At 49.1% G+C, this 14,658-nt stretch overlaps 1 protein-coding gene across 2 annotated transcripts; it reads left to right on the top strand.

Annotated features, from left to right (window-relative positions):
• Nucleotides 1–1,987: 1,987 nt before the first annotated feature.
• FXYD4 (FXYD domain containing ion transport regulator 4) lies at nucleotides 1,988–4,306 on the top strand. 2 transcript variants are annotated; one of them, XM_016206967.2, is made up of 7 exons: nucleotides 1,988–2,097; nucleotides 2,672–2,704; nucleotides 2,809–2,832; nucleotides 3,540–3,614; nucleotides 3,718–3,754; nucleotides 4,052–4,088; nucleotides 4,279–4,306. In XM_016206967.2, exons 1-5 carry the CDS (start codon nucleotides 2,058–2,060, stop codon nucleotides 3,750–3,752), a joined length of 207 nt encoding a protein of 68 aa, XP_016062453.1. In that variant the 5' UTR covers nucleotides 1,988–2,057; the 3' UTR covers nucleotides 3,753–3,754; nucleotides 4,052–4,088; nucleotides 4,279–4,306. The 2 variants fall into 2 exon arrangements, 1 of the variants encoding a protein (XP_016062453.1); XR_001602752.2 differs by lacking the exons at nucleotides 1,988–2,097; nucleotides 3,540–3,614; nucleotides 3,718–3,754; nucleotides 4,052–4,088; nucleotides 4,279–4,306 and adding an exon at nucleotides 2,469–2,528 and having other exon boundaries at nucleotides 2,809–2,833.
• The last annotated feature ends 10,352 nt before the right edge of the window (nucleotides 4,307–14,658 follow it).

The raw sequence follows: 14,658 nt of genomic DNA, 5'->3' as shown, positions 1-14,658 counted from the left end.
CCAGCCCCTGCCCTTGATGAACACCCAGTCCAAGGAAAAGCAATGGGGCCATTAAGCAAATGGAACTTCAAGGCCAGTCCCTGACTCCATGTCAACTTACCTGTCCCTAGGATACCCCCGCACAGAAGTCCTGAACCCCCTCTGCTGGCACAAGAACTCAGAAACACCTGTCCCCTCCAGCACACCTCAGGGCCCCTCTTTTAGGATCTAGGTGAGCAGAAGAAGCTGAAAGTCCCCTTCTCAAGAGAAGGGTCTGAGGTTCTGCTCACCCCTCTCCCCCACCACCACCTCAGTGTCTGAGTTGGCCCTGGGGCCCCAGGAGCTCTGCCCTGCCCTGGGTGTGGCAGGGCTAGCCATCTCCTTAAAAGCAAATGGGGGTGGGGGTAGGGGTGGGGGAGCTGCAGGAGTCCTACAGAGTCTGACCAGTTCCCTCCTGTCTGAAGGTATTGTTGCCCAGGGCGAGGCTGCTGGGTTTAAAGAGCTGGAACCCACTGAGCTGAACACAGCCCAGCAGCCTCCTCAGACCTGCCCGGTGCACCCTGCTCTCAGCTGAGCTCAGAGAAAAGGCTCTCAGGTGAGGGGGCGACTACTGGGACCTCAGGCGCTAGGTGGAGGGGTGAGGGCAGAGGGATGGCCCAGAGTACCAGCCTGAGGAAGGGGTGGTGATGCCTGGGTGTTCTTGGTAACTGGGTATGTGTTTGGAGTTTGAGAATTGGAGGGTGTCTATTCTGTGACCATTGTCAGATGGATGGTGGGTTGGGGGCTGGTGTAAACAGGAGCCAGCCTTTGACTAAAGAATATATAAAATGGAGTTGCAACCCTCATGACCCAGGAATTCCAGGATCATGAAAGGAGTAGAAAGGCAGGCTAGTCTAAAGGAGAGCCAGCTTCATAGACTGCTCAGAGGACATGCCCCTACCTTCAGAAGCAGCTTGTAACAGGCCCTTCCTTCTATGGCAGTAAGACCTCGGTATTTATGTATGTATTACGTTTTTGTACTTACTGTGTGCTAGGCACTGTTCTTAGGCTTCACATATTTACTTATTTAATTCAATCATAACCCTATGAAGTTGCTATAATAATTGTCCTCATTTTACAGAAGAAACACAGAGAGGTTAAGTAACTCGCTGAGTCACACAGCTGTTAAGTGGCTGAGAGTAGATTAGGATTCCCTCCCGCTGGGCCCCACCAAACAATAACAATGGTTTCAATATGGAACACCAACAATCCCTAAACCTCCGAGCGGCTAACAAAATGCTGAAAACTGGGAAGGGCCTTATCTCCAGGGTACAGCCACCCCAGGGACTAGCTCACACCCTACGGAGAAAAAAGAAAGGAGCGATGCCCCGCCCACCAAGGAGTTTCCTGCCAATAGTAGTCATACTCTGAGAGTGGAATTGGGGGTGGCCCGGAGCAGGGTCCCTGCGGAGGCTGGGGTGGGAGGCTCTGTCTCCTGCCAGCAGTCCTCCCACTTCCCTGCTAGGCCGCTGGCTGCTCCGCTCCACTCAGGCCTGGCTGCGCCCTTTGTGGAACTACTTCGGAATTCAGCCTGATAGTGCCCCAGGCCCACACCTTTGGGAACAATAGCCCAGGGCTGACAACCTTGCCCTTCTTGTGGGGTTAGGAAGGCAGGCATCAAATCCTGAGTTAGTTACACCTGAAAAGAATACAAATAATATTGAATGTAAACTGTAATTGAAAAAAAAATCGAATTAAAAAAAAATAAGCCTGGGTTAGAACAGCAGCCCTGTTCACCTGACCTTGGGGCAGGCGTCTGACAGATTTTAACAAAGCCTGTAGGCACTTAGTACGCGAAGGCACTGTTCTGAGCGCTTAACGAGTACTAATCAATCCGTGTCACTCCACAAGCAAACAGCTCCTGCCGTCCACTGCTATTGTCATCTCTAATGAGGAAACAGGAGTTAGTAACTTTCCCAAGACGGCCCCATAAGCAAATGCACCCTTGAGATTTGGGCGTTTGCTTTCCCTCCAAGCAGGCATGGCTGCCTGACTCCAGCCTGACCCCCTCTTCTACAGCCCTGCTCTGCCACTGTGACATGGAGGGAGTGACCTGGGGCCTTCTCTTCACGCTGGCAGGTGAGTCCTCCTAGAGGTGACCCTGCTGCCACTCACATGCCCGCTAAGGCAGTGAAGACCAGGGCAGCATCTCTCAGAGGGGGCCTGATGTCGAATGAAAGTATTCTTATTTACACCGTCAGTTTAAAGGGAAGTCATAGTACAGGAAATAATAGTACAGGGAAGAAGCAGATATTGCAAAAGTTATCCTGGGTAATTTAACTCAGGAAACCTGTAACCATCTGTTGGTATGAAGGGGGGAGCATCCCCGTTTCCTCAGGAAGAAGAGGGTTAGCTAGGGTCTGTCCATAGGAAGCTTCTCAGGAGAGGGCGAAGAGATGCAGACGCACCATCCACTCTGAGTGCAAGAAAGAAGAGCAGGAAGCGTGAGAAATAGCAGCGAGGCTGTGAGCGAGGGGCCCAAGGCCAGGGGGCCGAAGACAATCCCAGCGGTACTGCCTGGGGCTGGGGAAGGCCTGAGGAAGGGAACCGGCCCCAGGGTGCCTCCCAGTGAGGCTGGCGGTCCTTGCCCTTTGGGCTGAGGTCTGCCTGCTGTCGCCAATGATCACGCAATATCTCTGCTTCTCCCACCCAGGCCTGCCTGCCTTGGAAGCCAATGACCTGTTTGGTGAGTGAGGCCCCCAACAAACTGCTCCTGCTGTGCCACATTTTCCTTCTAAGACCCCACATCCTGCCTCCTAGTTTTGGTCCTTACTTGTTTCCTTCCTGCAGATAAAGACAGTTCCTTCTACTATGGTAAGAGCTGATATTCCCCACCCCCACCCTTTCCCTTGCCTGTCCTGGACCTTTTGGCTACAGGTTGGTGAGGGGTGATGTGGAGCCCAATGCAGACATTGTGGGGCTTGAGGGGCTGAGGAAGGAGGGCCAGGATGGGGCTGGGACTGGAGATTAAAGAGCCAGTGTGCTCAATTAAAAGAACGTAAGGCCAACATGCAACCTGGTCTTTGAAAGAGCCTCCTTCCAGCAAGGAAGGAAGGCACCTATCATATTTAGGAAGACTTCTGGGGAATCAGCTGGAGGCAAGGGCTGCTGGGTCGCCAGGTATCTCACACCAACCTTCTTCCTTCCCCTCACTCTCACCTGCCTTCCCCAGCACCCGGTTCCTTGCAGCCCTACAGCGCCCCACCCCCAAGCAGGTCTGCACTGTCCTCCAATGTCCCCACATGCCCCTGAGCTTCCCTCTTATTCAGATCAAACACCACCTTTCTAAAAAGCCTTCCTGACACCATCCTTTAAACCCCCTTCTTTTTCTGGGCTCTTCTGGCACTTGTCTTCCTGGCACTCGCTCCCACCAGATACTGTGCTGTGTATCTATTTGCTGGCTTGTTTTCCTCTCTGCCTGGAATGTGAGGGCAACTGCTCGAGCAGGTGCTCACACATGCCTTTTGAACGACTGCTGGGGGGGAGCCAGGCCGGCGCCAGCTCACTCTCCACTCGCCTAGACTGGGAAGGCCTGCAGCTGGGCGGGATGATCTGCGCAGGGCTCCTGTGCATCGCTGGAGTCTTGTTCGCCCTCAGTGAGCTGTGGGGCTGGCGGGATGGGGGGTGAGGGAGGGCATGCGGGAAGAGGGGTGGCCTGGGTCCCCAGGCTCTTGGCATGGATGTCTTTCCCTCTCACAGGTGGCAAATGCAAATGCAAGCACAATCAGAAGTAGAGGTGAGACAGGGCCCCTGTATGTGAACCTCAAGCTGAGCAGACTGTTTTGGGGTAAAGTCCTACAAGCGGAGAAAGAGGAGTTTCTTGGCTGCTCCCTGGGCTTCCGGTGGGATTATTCACAGATGATCAACCCTGAAGGGGCCCCAAGTCAGAGAAAGCTCTGACCTCTGGTATCACTTAAAATGACAGTGGAAGAATAGCAAGGGGGCAGTTGGGGACCCTCTGGGGAGGGGGCTCCAGGAGTCTTGGTAGAGGACAGAGGTCCAAGAATGCTAATCGGATGTGTTCCTTCCTTAGCCCCTTACTGAGAAAGCTGTTCCACTCATCACTTCAGGTGAGACGGGCTTCTTTGAGAGGCTTCCAGGCACTCAGGGTGACCATATAATTTGAGAGTTAAAAAAGGATATGCTGTGTGTAAGGCGGGGCTGTCCTGAGCCAGCAAAGCCTTGGGGTTGCCCAAGGCTGAGGGGGGTGTCTGTGTAGTAACGGTGCTTGTGAGGACCTGACTCACATTCTTTCCACAGGCCCTGCGGACCTGCTGAGCACCGGACCAGCTTCATGGAACTACCAGTGCCAGCTCCCATGCTGTGCCCTCCCCACTTGGGGGCCTTTCTCTCTAAGAGTTGGCTCTTAGGCTCCCTTCTGATCAGGAGGCTATGCAAAGCTTATTTCTAAATTAAACTGGTCTCACTCCTCCCCTGGTCTCGTAACCTTCTGTGGGGCTGGGCAGGCTAGGCAGGAACTCTGATATCTTGCTCAGGAAAACCCAGACCCTCAGCAGGGTGGACTGCTAATGCTTCTTGTGAAATGTCTGTCCTAAGACCTACTCCATGCCCCCCACTTTAAGAACCTCCTGATAATTGATCTCCTGCCCCCTTGCACTCCTTTGATCCATGCACCATTTGAGACACCTTAATATTATATCAAAGGACCTTATAATTTCCACTCCTTGCCTAGAGACCCGAGAAGTCCCAATGAGCCAGGTACCCATGACATCCTGTAACCTAGAGTGATCCCCAGTGGCTCTCCCTCCACTAAGACACACCTCACTCAGTGAATGCTCTCTATTGCTCACACAGCCCAGGAAATGCAACAATTCCTTCATTGACCCACTCCAGTAAAACCCTGTATTATGCTCAGACCAGTCCATGGACTCTCCCCTCTCCCTAGGTAATATCCCCCCTGTGAGCTACATCCCAAGAAGCCCACATAGTGCCTTTTAGAAACAAAACCATCCATGCAAATCTAGCTCCCTCACTGTTGTTACCGAACTCAAGGAGGGTTCAACACTTGGGGTGCTCTATTCAAGAATGACATGTGGCTATCATTAGGTAGTTTTATTTACTTGCAGCAAATAAAGGAGACCAGGGACTCACATCCAAAGCTTTGTCTCTGAAGGGAGGCTTAGCCATTGCTTACATGCACTATTTGGTCAGTTACCTGTTGATTTCTTCTTTGCAGTTGGCTACATTTAACCAGTTGAGTTCCTGTCAAGCTCATCTTGTTCACAGCTGCTTCTGCAAAGTATTTTAGCACTTAGCAAGAATAGCACTTAGCCCGGCCAGCATGGCTCAGGGGTTGAGCATCGAACTATGATCCAGGAGATGGCAGTTCAGTTCCCTGTCGGGGCACATGCCTGGGTTGTGGGCTTGATCCCCAGTGGGGGACATGTAGGAGGCAGCCGATCAATGACTCTCATCATTGATGTTTCTCTATCTTCCTCTCATATACTTAAAAAGAAGTCTGGCCGCTGTGGCTCAGTCAGTGGTGTCTGCCCACTTACTGAAGGGTCATGGGTCCAAGCCCTGGTCAAGGGCACAAACCTGGGTTGCAGGTTCAATCCCCCATTGGGGCGAGGGCAGGAGCCAACCAATTGATGTGTCCGTCTCGCATCTATATCTCTCTCTTTCTCTCTCCCTTTCCCTCCCTTCCACTCTCTAAAAATCAATGGGGGGAAGAAAAGAATAGCATTTAGTAAGAAGCACCCAGACCTTTAGAACCTTGTCCTATCGAACAGTATGTCCAGTATCCACTCCTGGAAGCAGGACTTGAAAGGTCCCTGCTTGCATGGGGTGGAGCTGGGAGAGGGTGCCTCTCCCACCTCAGCAGCCTGTCCATCTGCAGCCTCGCCCCTCCTGCCAACCTCCACCGCCAAGGGTGTACGGTGTATTCAGCCCAGCCCCTGCCCCCAGCTGAGACGCTGGGGCAGGGACAGGTTGGGGCAGCAAGGTCTGCCCTGTCGCTGCCAGGCAGTGGCTCACAGTCGGGTCTGGGTTGATGAGGCCCCTTTGGGGTTGCTTCAGGCCAGCTCTCTAATGGTGTCCTGCTCTAAACCCTGCCTGCAATTCTGAGTGGCTCCAGATCCTCTGGAAAGAATGATGTGGCCTCGACTCCAGGTCCCCTGACCCGTGGGCTGGGGTCAGGAGGCCAGTGAAGGGGAGTGTGGAGGCCGAGGGCCCTGCCTCCTGCTCTGAAGCGCATCCCCAGGCCCTGAGGTCTAAAAATGAGGTTCTTAGATCTGCTTCGGGCCCTTCAACCAGAAAGTGTAAGGGTAGGTTTCTAAGGTTAGCCAGGAGCTGCAGCAGGAACGCCCAAGAACCTAAATGGGACTCCGGACACCTGGCTGAAAGTGCAGCCACTGTCCGAGGTGAAAGCCGTGGGGGTGGGCAGCTGTGCCAAACCCATGTATGGCCAGACAGATTCTCCAGGCCCCAGCTTTCTGACCTGGGTGGGATGCACACCCAGAAAAAAAGAGGAGTGGTTGGGTGCATGAACAGCAATGGGTGATGTGGTCAGGCCAAGAGGTGACATCTAAGGTGACTCCTCCACTGTGAACGGTAAGAGCCAGGCACCCAAACATCTTTCATGGTAGAGGGGACAGTACATGTAAATGACCTGAAGGGACTCTGGCCTTCATGCTTTTTGAGGACTAGAGAAAGTCTGTGTGACCTGAACGCAGGCGAAAGAGGAGGCATGCGGCCACTCCGAGTGCCACTGCCCCCTGCTGAACTGGGACTCAGCGGAGGCACCGGGAGCTGCAGAGGGGAAAGCGGACGCAGGAGGAGCAGAGCGCAAAGATGCGGGTCCCCAGAGGAGAGCGCAGGCGGGCCAGCTGTCACAGAGCCGTGTCCCTTTCCTCCTTGGACACGGAGGATGCTGGCGTGAGTGGACTGCATGTGAGAAAGCAAACACGAGCTCTGCGTAAGAAAGCAAAGTCTTGGCTGTCAGTGGGGCTGGAGTGGCAGCAAGCCCCTTCTGAGTGTCCCACAACTGCTTCAGAGAAACTTGGGGCCCCACCGTCTCATGTTGCGACAAACTCTGCTGTTTGAAATTCTTCAGTAACAAGGAAACCCCATCCTATCCTGGGGACCTAAGTCACTGACTCGAGATGCAGATGTGGTTCCTGCCGGAGCTGGAGTGTGCAGGGAGAGCATTCCGCATTCCTCTTAGTGTGTTTGTCCCTGTGCCACTTCCTGGGGGGGGAGACACACACACACACGCACACCACACGCACACCACACACACCACACACACACACACCACACACACACACACCACACACACACACACCACACCACACACACACACACCACACACACACCACACACACACGCACACACACCACACACGCACACCACACACGCACACACACCACACACACACCACACACACACACACACACACCACACACACCACACACACACACCACACACACACACACACACCACACACACACACCACACACACACACACCACACACACACACCACACACACACACACACCACACACACACCACACACACACACACACACACACACACACCCCACACACACACGGTCCTGGCCTGCTTGCAGCCTGCCAAGCACAGCTTCACTTCAGTTTTGCCTGAACAAATTCCACAGTCCCCTCAAGTTCCATAGGCAACCATCCTGAGTGAGGGCCCCCCCGACCTCCACCCCCAGGGGGTGTATGAGTGGGAGGGGCTCACTGCTCAGGGTCAGTGAGACTTCATCCAATAATGGGCTAGTGCCTTGTGGTTTAGGCTGATTCTACCTGTCCAAGGCCTGGGCAAGGGGCTCATGGAAGGCGTCTAATCCTGGGTGGGAGAAGTCAGGACTGTTGATGGAGGGAGGGCGGCGGGCTGACGCAGGATAGATCGGTGTTATCCTATGAGGTCGGCGCTGGAGGTGGGCTGCTGATTCTCAAGGGAAACAAGTTCTCCTTTCCCTCCCTGGAGGAGGAGGTGGGAAAGGTTGCCATTGGATGTTAGGAGTCTCTGCCCGGGCTTCCTGTGTGCAATTACGGTGCCCCAGAGACTCCGTCCCTGGCCCGTTTCTCCTAGGGGGTAGCGGGGCTTTAGTCACAGTTCCCTCCTCTTGTCCTCTCCCGGATGAGGGGTAGCCCAAGAAAGGTCCAGAGAAAGCAAAAGGTAAATTCCACTTATTGAACCTTAGTACATGATGAATATTTCACACGTTAACTCAATTTTCCCAGCAACACATGAGACAGAGACTTGCATTATGCCCTGTGCTAAGAGAAGACCCGTACTCTCAGAGGTTCTCACAGGCTGTCTTCTTTTGAGCCATGTTTCTGAGGGACTGGGCTACACTGCCTTTCTGGTGCTTATCATTATCTGAAAGAGAACCCAGTGACTGCACCTGCTTGGGGACTATATATCCCTCCTCCCCTTTAAACAATTTTATTTTTTCTGATTGCAAACATTTATCATGCTTATTATAGAAAACTTGAACATTATAGTTATCTTACTTAGAAGGTAAACCAATTTCTAACCCAGCACCCAGAAATAAGTAAGGTTAAAAGTTTGATATAATACTGTATAATTCTATTACATATATATTTCTATAAGTCTCTGGAGACCCAGTCAGGTTCTTACATGAATCAGTAGTTTATTACTTTGTATTGCTGAGTACTCCCAGACAGTGCTTTTAAAGTAAGGGCCTACTAACTTAAGAAAAAGCTATAAGGTTTATTCTAAGACTAATGGCTTGAAAACACTGTAATGTTTGTTTCCTAGAAAGTACCAGCATCTTATCCTCAACTTTTGTGTCAAATACTATAAAACCCAGGGTAAGAAGGGCTAACAGCTAAGGCAAGGGCGTGTGATGGGAAACCATCTGGGTTGATCACTGGTTAGGTCCTATGCCTGGCTCTGTAGAGGAATTTATTACTCGAATCTCAACCCCGCCATCAGAGGAATATTCTTAAGGCAAGGTCAGATCAACTCTGCTCAAAATGCACTAAAGGCCCTGCCAGCGTGGCTCAGCAGCTGAGCATCGACCTAGGATCCAGGAGATTGCGGTTCAATTCCCGGTCAGGGCACATGCCCGGGAGGCAGGCTTGATCCCTGGTGTGGGGCGTGCAAGGGGCAGCCGATCAATGACCCTCTCATCATTGATGTTTCTCTCTCTCCCTCCCTTCCTCTCTCTGAAATCAATAAAGACATATTTAAAAAAAAAAAAAAAAAAAAAAGCACTAAAGATCCTACTTATCTTACAGAAAAATTCCCTTAACATGGCCTATTGACCCTAGAGTCTGACTGCAGCCCCATGCCTGACCATCCGTGCTCCACCTTCACCCATGCTCTCCCATGCTCACCCTGCCTCCTGGGTGTTGTCTAAACACGCCACAGGCTGCAGCCTTAGCCCTAGGGCACTGCACTCCCCTCCCTCTGCTGGACCTTGTCCCAGTTCCCTTCCTGTAGGCGCTTCCAGGCGCCTTCCAGGGTCATTCTACAACTGCAGCGCCAGCACTCGTCCTTCTTATCTATTTGCTGCTTCTACTTTTTGTACTTTGCCCTAATTCATGTAGTATGTATATTCCACTGATTTATTTGCTATGGTCTCCGAGCCCTACCTTAATGCAATTCAAATTGGCACCTGCAGAACTTCCTGGGTTTTGGCTCATAGATTTGGCTGTTCTGATTGCCAGTTTATGATTTCCACTGAATATATATTGGCCATTTTGAGCTTCTCATGTTCTTAGGGGAATTAAAAAAAAAAATCAGATTGCATTCTTTCACCAATCTGACAGATGATAGATAATAGTTCATGGATCTTGTAGTTATTCTGTATCTACAATTTATATTCACAACACCTGGTACTCTTATAAAAAATATCTAGGCATAAAAGACAAACAAGTATCAGACAGACACCATAAACACTGACAAAGAAGATGCAGATATTGGAATGATTAGGCCCTAATTTGAACTGTGATTGATATTCAAGGAATGACATGATGTTTGGAGATTTTCAGAAGAAAATGGAACCTATGCGTTGTGGGTTAAATTGTGTCCTCCAGAAAGGTACGTTTACGTCCTAACTCCCAGTACCTGAGACTGTGACCTTATTTGGAAACAGGGTGTCTGCAGATATAATCATTTTAGATTAGGTGATGCTGGATTAGGGTGGGCACTAATCAATGACTGGTTTCCTTAAAGAGGAAAATTTGGACACAGGGAGAAGGCTATGTGGTAGTAGAAGTAGACATGGGAATGACATCACCAGGATGGCCAGCAACCACCAAAGCTAGGAGTAGGTAAGGAAGAGTTCTGCCTCGGAGACTTCAGAGGGAGAATGGCCTTACCAACACCTTAACTTTGACTTCTCACCACCAAAACTGTGGGAAAATTAATTTTTTTACACTATGTAAAAAATAATAAAAATTTTAGAACTAAAAGTTTTTTTAAAATTTTTTGAGAACTAAAAGTTTTTTTTAAAAATTTTTTGAGAACTAGAAGCTCTTAAATGAAGTTAAGAACATAGCTGATGTTCAACAACAAACTAGACTTAGCTGAAGAGAATGAGTGACCTGGGAGATAATAAGAAATATCAAGATAATATTAGGAAAAAATGCATTAAATAAAAAATGCATTAAATAAGTTCAAAATGTACTAATGATTAAAAATAGAAACCTTACACTAAGCCAGAAATGGAAATTCAACTAATTTAATAAAGGGTATGAAATAAAAAAACAGTATTTTAAAGGCGAAATAGTGACGCTCTCTCTGAAAAACTGGGAATAAGGTACCCTGTGACCCCAACTCTGTTCAGCACCACATTTTCTAATGATAAAAAATAAACGTATCTAAGAGCAGGCAACAAGGCAAGAACAAATTTTGTAAGGATTAGAAACAAATTAAAAAAGCTGTCACTATTTGTAAATGGCATGGTTTTGTATGTGGAAAATCCAATGAATCCACATTTAAATTAGCACAGATAAGTGAATTTAGCAGGGCCACAAAGTTCAATACAAAAATCCATACTATTTCCTTCTCTTTTTTAATCCTAGTATTTCTAGTCCCAGCAATAAACTCTCAGCAAATGAAATAAAATACACCATTTAAAAAAATAAAATACTTAGAAATAAATCTGATGAAATATGTGCATGAATTTTATACAAAATCTAAAATCAAGCCGGGCCGGGCGTGGCTCAGCAGTTGAGCACCAACCTGGGATCCAGGAGATCGAGGTTCGATTCCTGGTCAGAGCATATGCCCAGGCTGTGGGCTCGATCCCCAGTGACGGGGGTGCAGGAGGCAGCTGGTCAATGATTGTCTCATCATTGCTGCTTCTCTCTCTCTCTGAGCTCCCTCCCTGAAATCAATAAAGATATCTTTAAAAACATAATATAAAAACTGAGATGCCATAAAAAAGCCTTACAACATGATGCATCTGCCCACACTCACGAGTGTAGTCTTAGTGCAGAGTGGGCTCAGCAGCTCCAGGAGCTGCTTTCTGAACAGTAAATAGCTTTCTGCTGCAGAAGACGAGCCAGTTTTAACACTCAGGATCTGAGCTGTGCCTGTTACTTGTCAGAGACACTGCAAAAAACCATTTATGAACCAATACTTCAAGGCTGGGACCTGCTCTGTCCTTTATAGCAGATGGCAGGACAGCTTGTGGAACCCCTGCAGCCTCCGGTCACCTAATAATTGAGTAGGAGCAGTATTTTCAAGTGTAAAATAAGCTCTCTCCAGCCCTGGCCTGGTGGCTCAGTTGGTTGGAACGTTGTACCCTACGCCAAAAGGTTGCGGGTTTGATTCTCAGCCAGGGCATGTATTGTTTCTCTCTCTAGCCCTTCTCCTTGCTCTCTAAAAATAAAAACATCCTTGGGTGAGGATTAAAAAAACCCACAAAACCTTTCTCCAAAATCCAATGTCCCACCAAAAATTATGCCTCTTTCTTAGTGATGCAGTATCTTCACCTTTACAGTGGAGGGAATGTCCCAGTTCTGCCCACGGCCAGAAGTAGGCAGACATTTCCTGTAAAGACTCAAACAGTAAATACGTTAGGATATGTTACACTTTGTGGTCTCTGATGAAATTATTCATCTCTGCTAGCGTTGCACAAGATCAGTCACAGATAAGACATAAATGAATGGGCATGGCTGTGTACCAACGTTATTTACAAAAACAGGCAGTGGGCCAGATCAGGCCCATGGACTCTACCTGCCTTGCAGATCCCTGCCCAAGGCTATCAGATTCTAAAAATTTCCCTGATGTGGCAGCGCCCTGCATTCTCCCTTGCCCTAGCACGCGTCTTCCTAGGCCATCTAGAATACTTGCTGTTTCCTCATCAAATCCCAAGAGAATGTCATCAATATTGATCATGGTGCAGTGACCAATGTCTCTCTAGACACTCCTGTAACAGGGCAGGAGCTACCACAGCCCTGGGGAAAGACAGGGTATGTGTTCCGATGGCCATGTATAATGGTAGAATTTTTTTAATCTCCTGCTTGATGCTGATTGAAGAGAATATATTCAACAGGTCAAGGGCTTCCCAAGTGCCAGAGGCTTGTTAATCTATACTGGCAGGCACTGCATTAAGCAATGAGCTGACTGTGGAAACTACTTGATTAAGTTATTGGTTGTCTGTTATCATCTGCCAGAATCCATGTTTGCTGGGACCAGGCAGGCAAATTAAAGGGCCTATGCTTGCCTTTTAAAGCTTTAAGCGTGGTCCTAAACTGAGGCTTTGCACACGCATTACAGCAACTCCTTATTGTTTTGCACGGGGAACGTCACTTGAGATTTCTTTTGTCTTTTCCTATGGTATGGCTTTCCATAAGCCAGGGACCAAGTGTGGGAGCTCTAGTTGCCTAGAGTACCCCTCCCTACCCATTCAGTTGGGGAGATAAATCTGAGAGGTCTGCAAACCTTATCAACCCACAGTGCAATGAGCATGGCCCAGGAACCCACTTGTCATCTGGCCTCCCTATGCTCCCCCTATAACAGAAGGCCCACAATGGCATTTTGAAACCCCTGGTATCAATACCAACTCAAAAGACTTGGGTCATTCCCTTCCTCCATATAATTGTTAGTGTTGCCATGCTCTACCTCCACTTCAATTGGTCTCTGGACCTGAGATCTGACCCGGTTCTGGAAACGGGAACAAGGTCTTGGCTTTCAACCAGCTTTCTGGTCACAGAACCAGAGTAAGAGCAGAAGGCTGACAGACCTCGTAGCTAAATGTGGCTAAATGTGGTCCCTGGACAGAGGTCTATTAGCCTTTGCCATAGACTTGGCACAAAGGCTCCTTACTGCCTTTTGGGCTTTGCTGCCCATTATGGCAATTATGCTAACCTCACAGCTGATGACTGCCCCTGCCTGGTCTCTGCTCTTCTGAAACCCTTTTATACCTATTTTCTCCTGCCAATCCTGGGTGAGGAAAGCTTCCATTAAGCTTCCTAAAATGCTGGTGTACCTCAACAGCACATTCCTTGTCAATTCAGTGAATGTGTCCTTGGGCCCTTCTGGGGAACATTTTTTTGCTGTTCTGTTCCTGACCCTTTATAACAATTCATAGCATACCCACCTGGGTCCTCTGATCCCTTTCAACTCCCAGGGTCTCTTCCTCCCGTAGGCATTGTCTCCAAGCTTCATATCCAGCAAGTCACTTTACTCAATTTAAATCCTGAGTCACGAGAGATGCCCCATATTAACCATGTTATACTCAACCAACCCTCTGGTTGAGCAAGATCTCGTGTACTACGGGTCATGTCCACAGATACCATGCAGCTTTTCTGGTAAAATATTCACTTCCTTCTATAGTGGCAACTCTCCCTTCTGTACCATGCTCAATCCTGATACCACTTTTCTAGAACCTTAAAGGAGTATTTTAGATTTTGCAGGCAGGTTGAGGCAAATTTGAAACTTTCCATTTTTTGACAAAACAAGCACAATATATTGTACTACAGGTTTAGTAACTTTTGGGGGAGGAGTTACACTTTTCTTGATTGGGGTTTCCTGCCAACAAAATGACAGCTCATGGGCCACAGAAAAACGTAGCAAGCTGATTTCACTTACCAGAATAGTTTACCAACCTATTGTGGAAAAAACTTAAAGGGGCGGAAGTGTTTATGCTTCTCAAGTCTCTCCTGGTAAGAGGGTCATTGCTGCTGGCCCAGAGCTAAGGATTACCTTGGGAACTAGGGTCACCTAGCATGTTGCCTCCAGACTTCCCATCTCCAGTTACTGGGTTCCATATCAGGACCCTTAGCTTAGCAAAGGAGTTTGACAGGGGATCTTGTGGCATCCTACAGTCATTCAAGGCTTCATAACCTCCCAGGTGGTTCTGTCAGGGTTTCTCTGGGTCTTCCTCACAACCCAAACCTTTGCTTTCCCCTATGGCAGACCTATGGAATGGGCCCTGTGCACATGGCCTAGAAAAGTTGCATGGTCTCTGCCTCCCTAGAATTCTCATGCTACTCAAGCCTCCTCTGGATCTTCCTAGTTCTACTGGTGCTGTGGTACTTACAGTATTCCTGGGTGATGCACTGCCGCTGCAGGCTGCAGAGTACCAGTGGAAAGGACACAAGGTAAGGTGGGCCTGTGAAGCCCACTCAATCAGGAAGACTGGAGCCAAGTCTCCAGTCTACCTACAGA

This window comes from Miniopterus natalensis, chromosome 14, assembly GCF_054644295.1.
Source record: "Miniopterus natalensis isolate mMinNat1 chromosome 14, mMinNat1.hap1, whole genome shotgun sequence".
Taxonomy (NCBI): Eukaryota; Metazoa; Chordata; class Mammalia; order Chiroptera; family Miniopteridae; genus Miniopterus; species Miniopterus natalensis.
The sequence above is the reverse complement of the archived record's forward strand: the minus strand, read 5'-3'. Positions and strand labels throughout refer to the sequence as shown.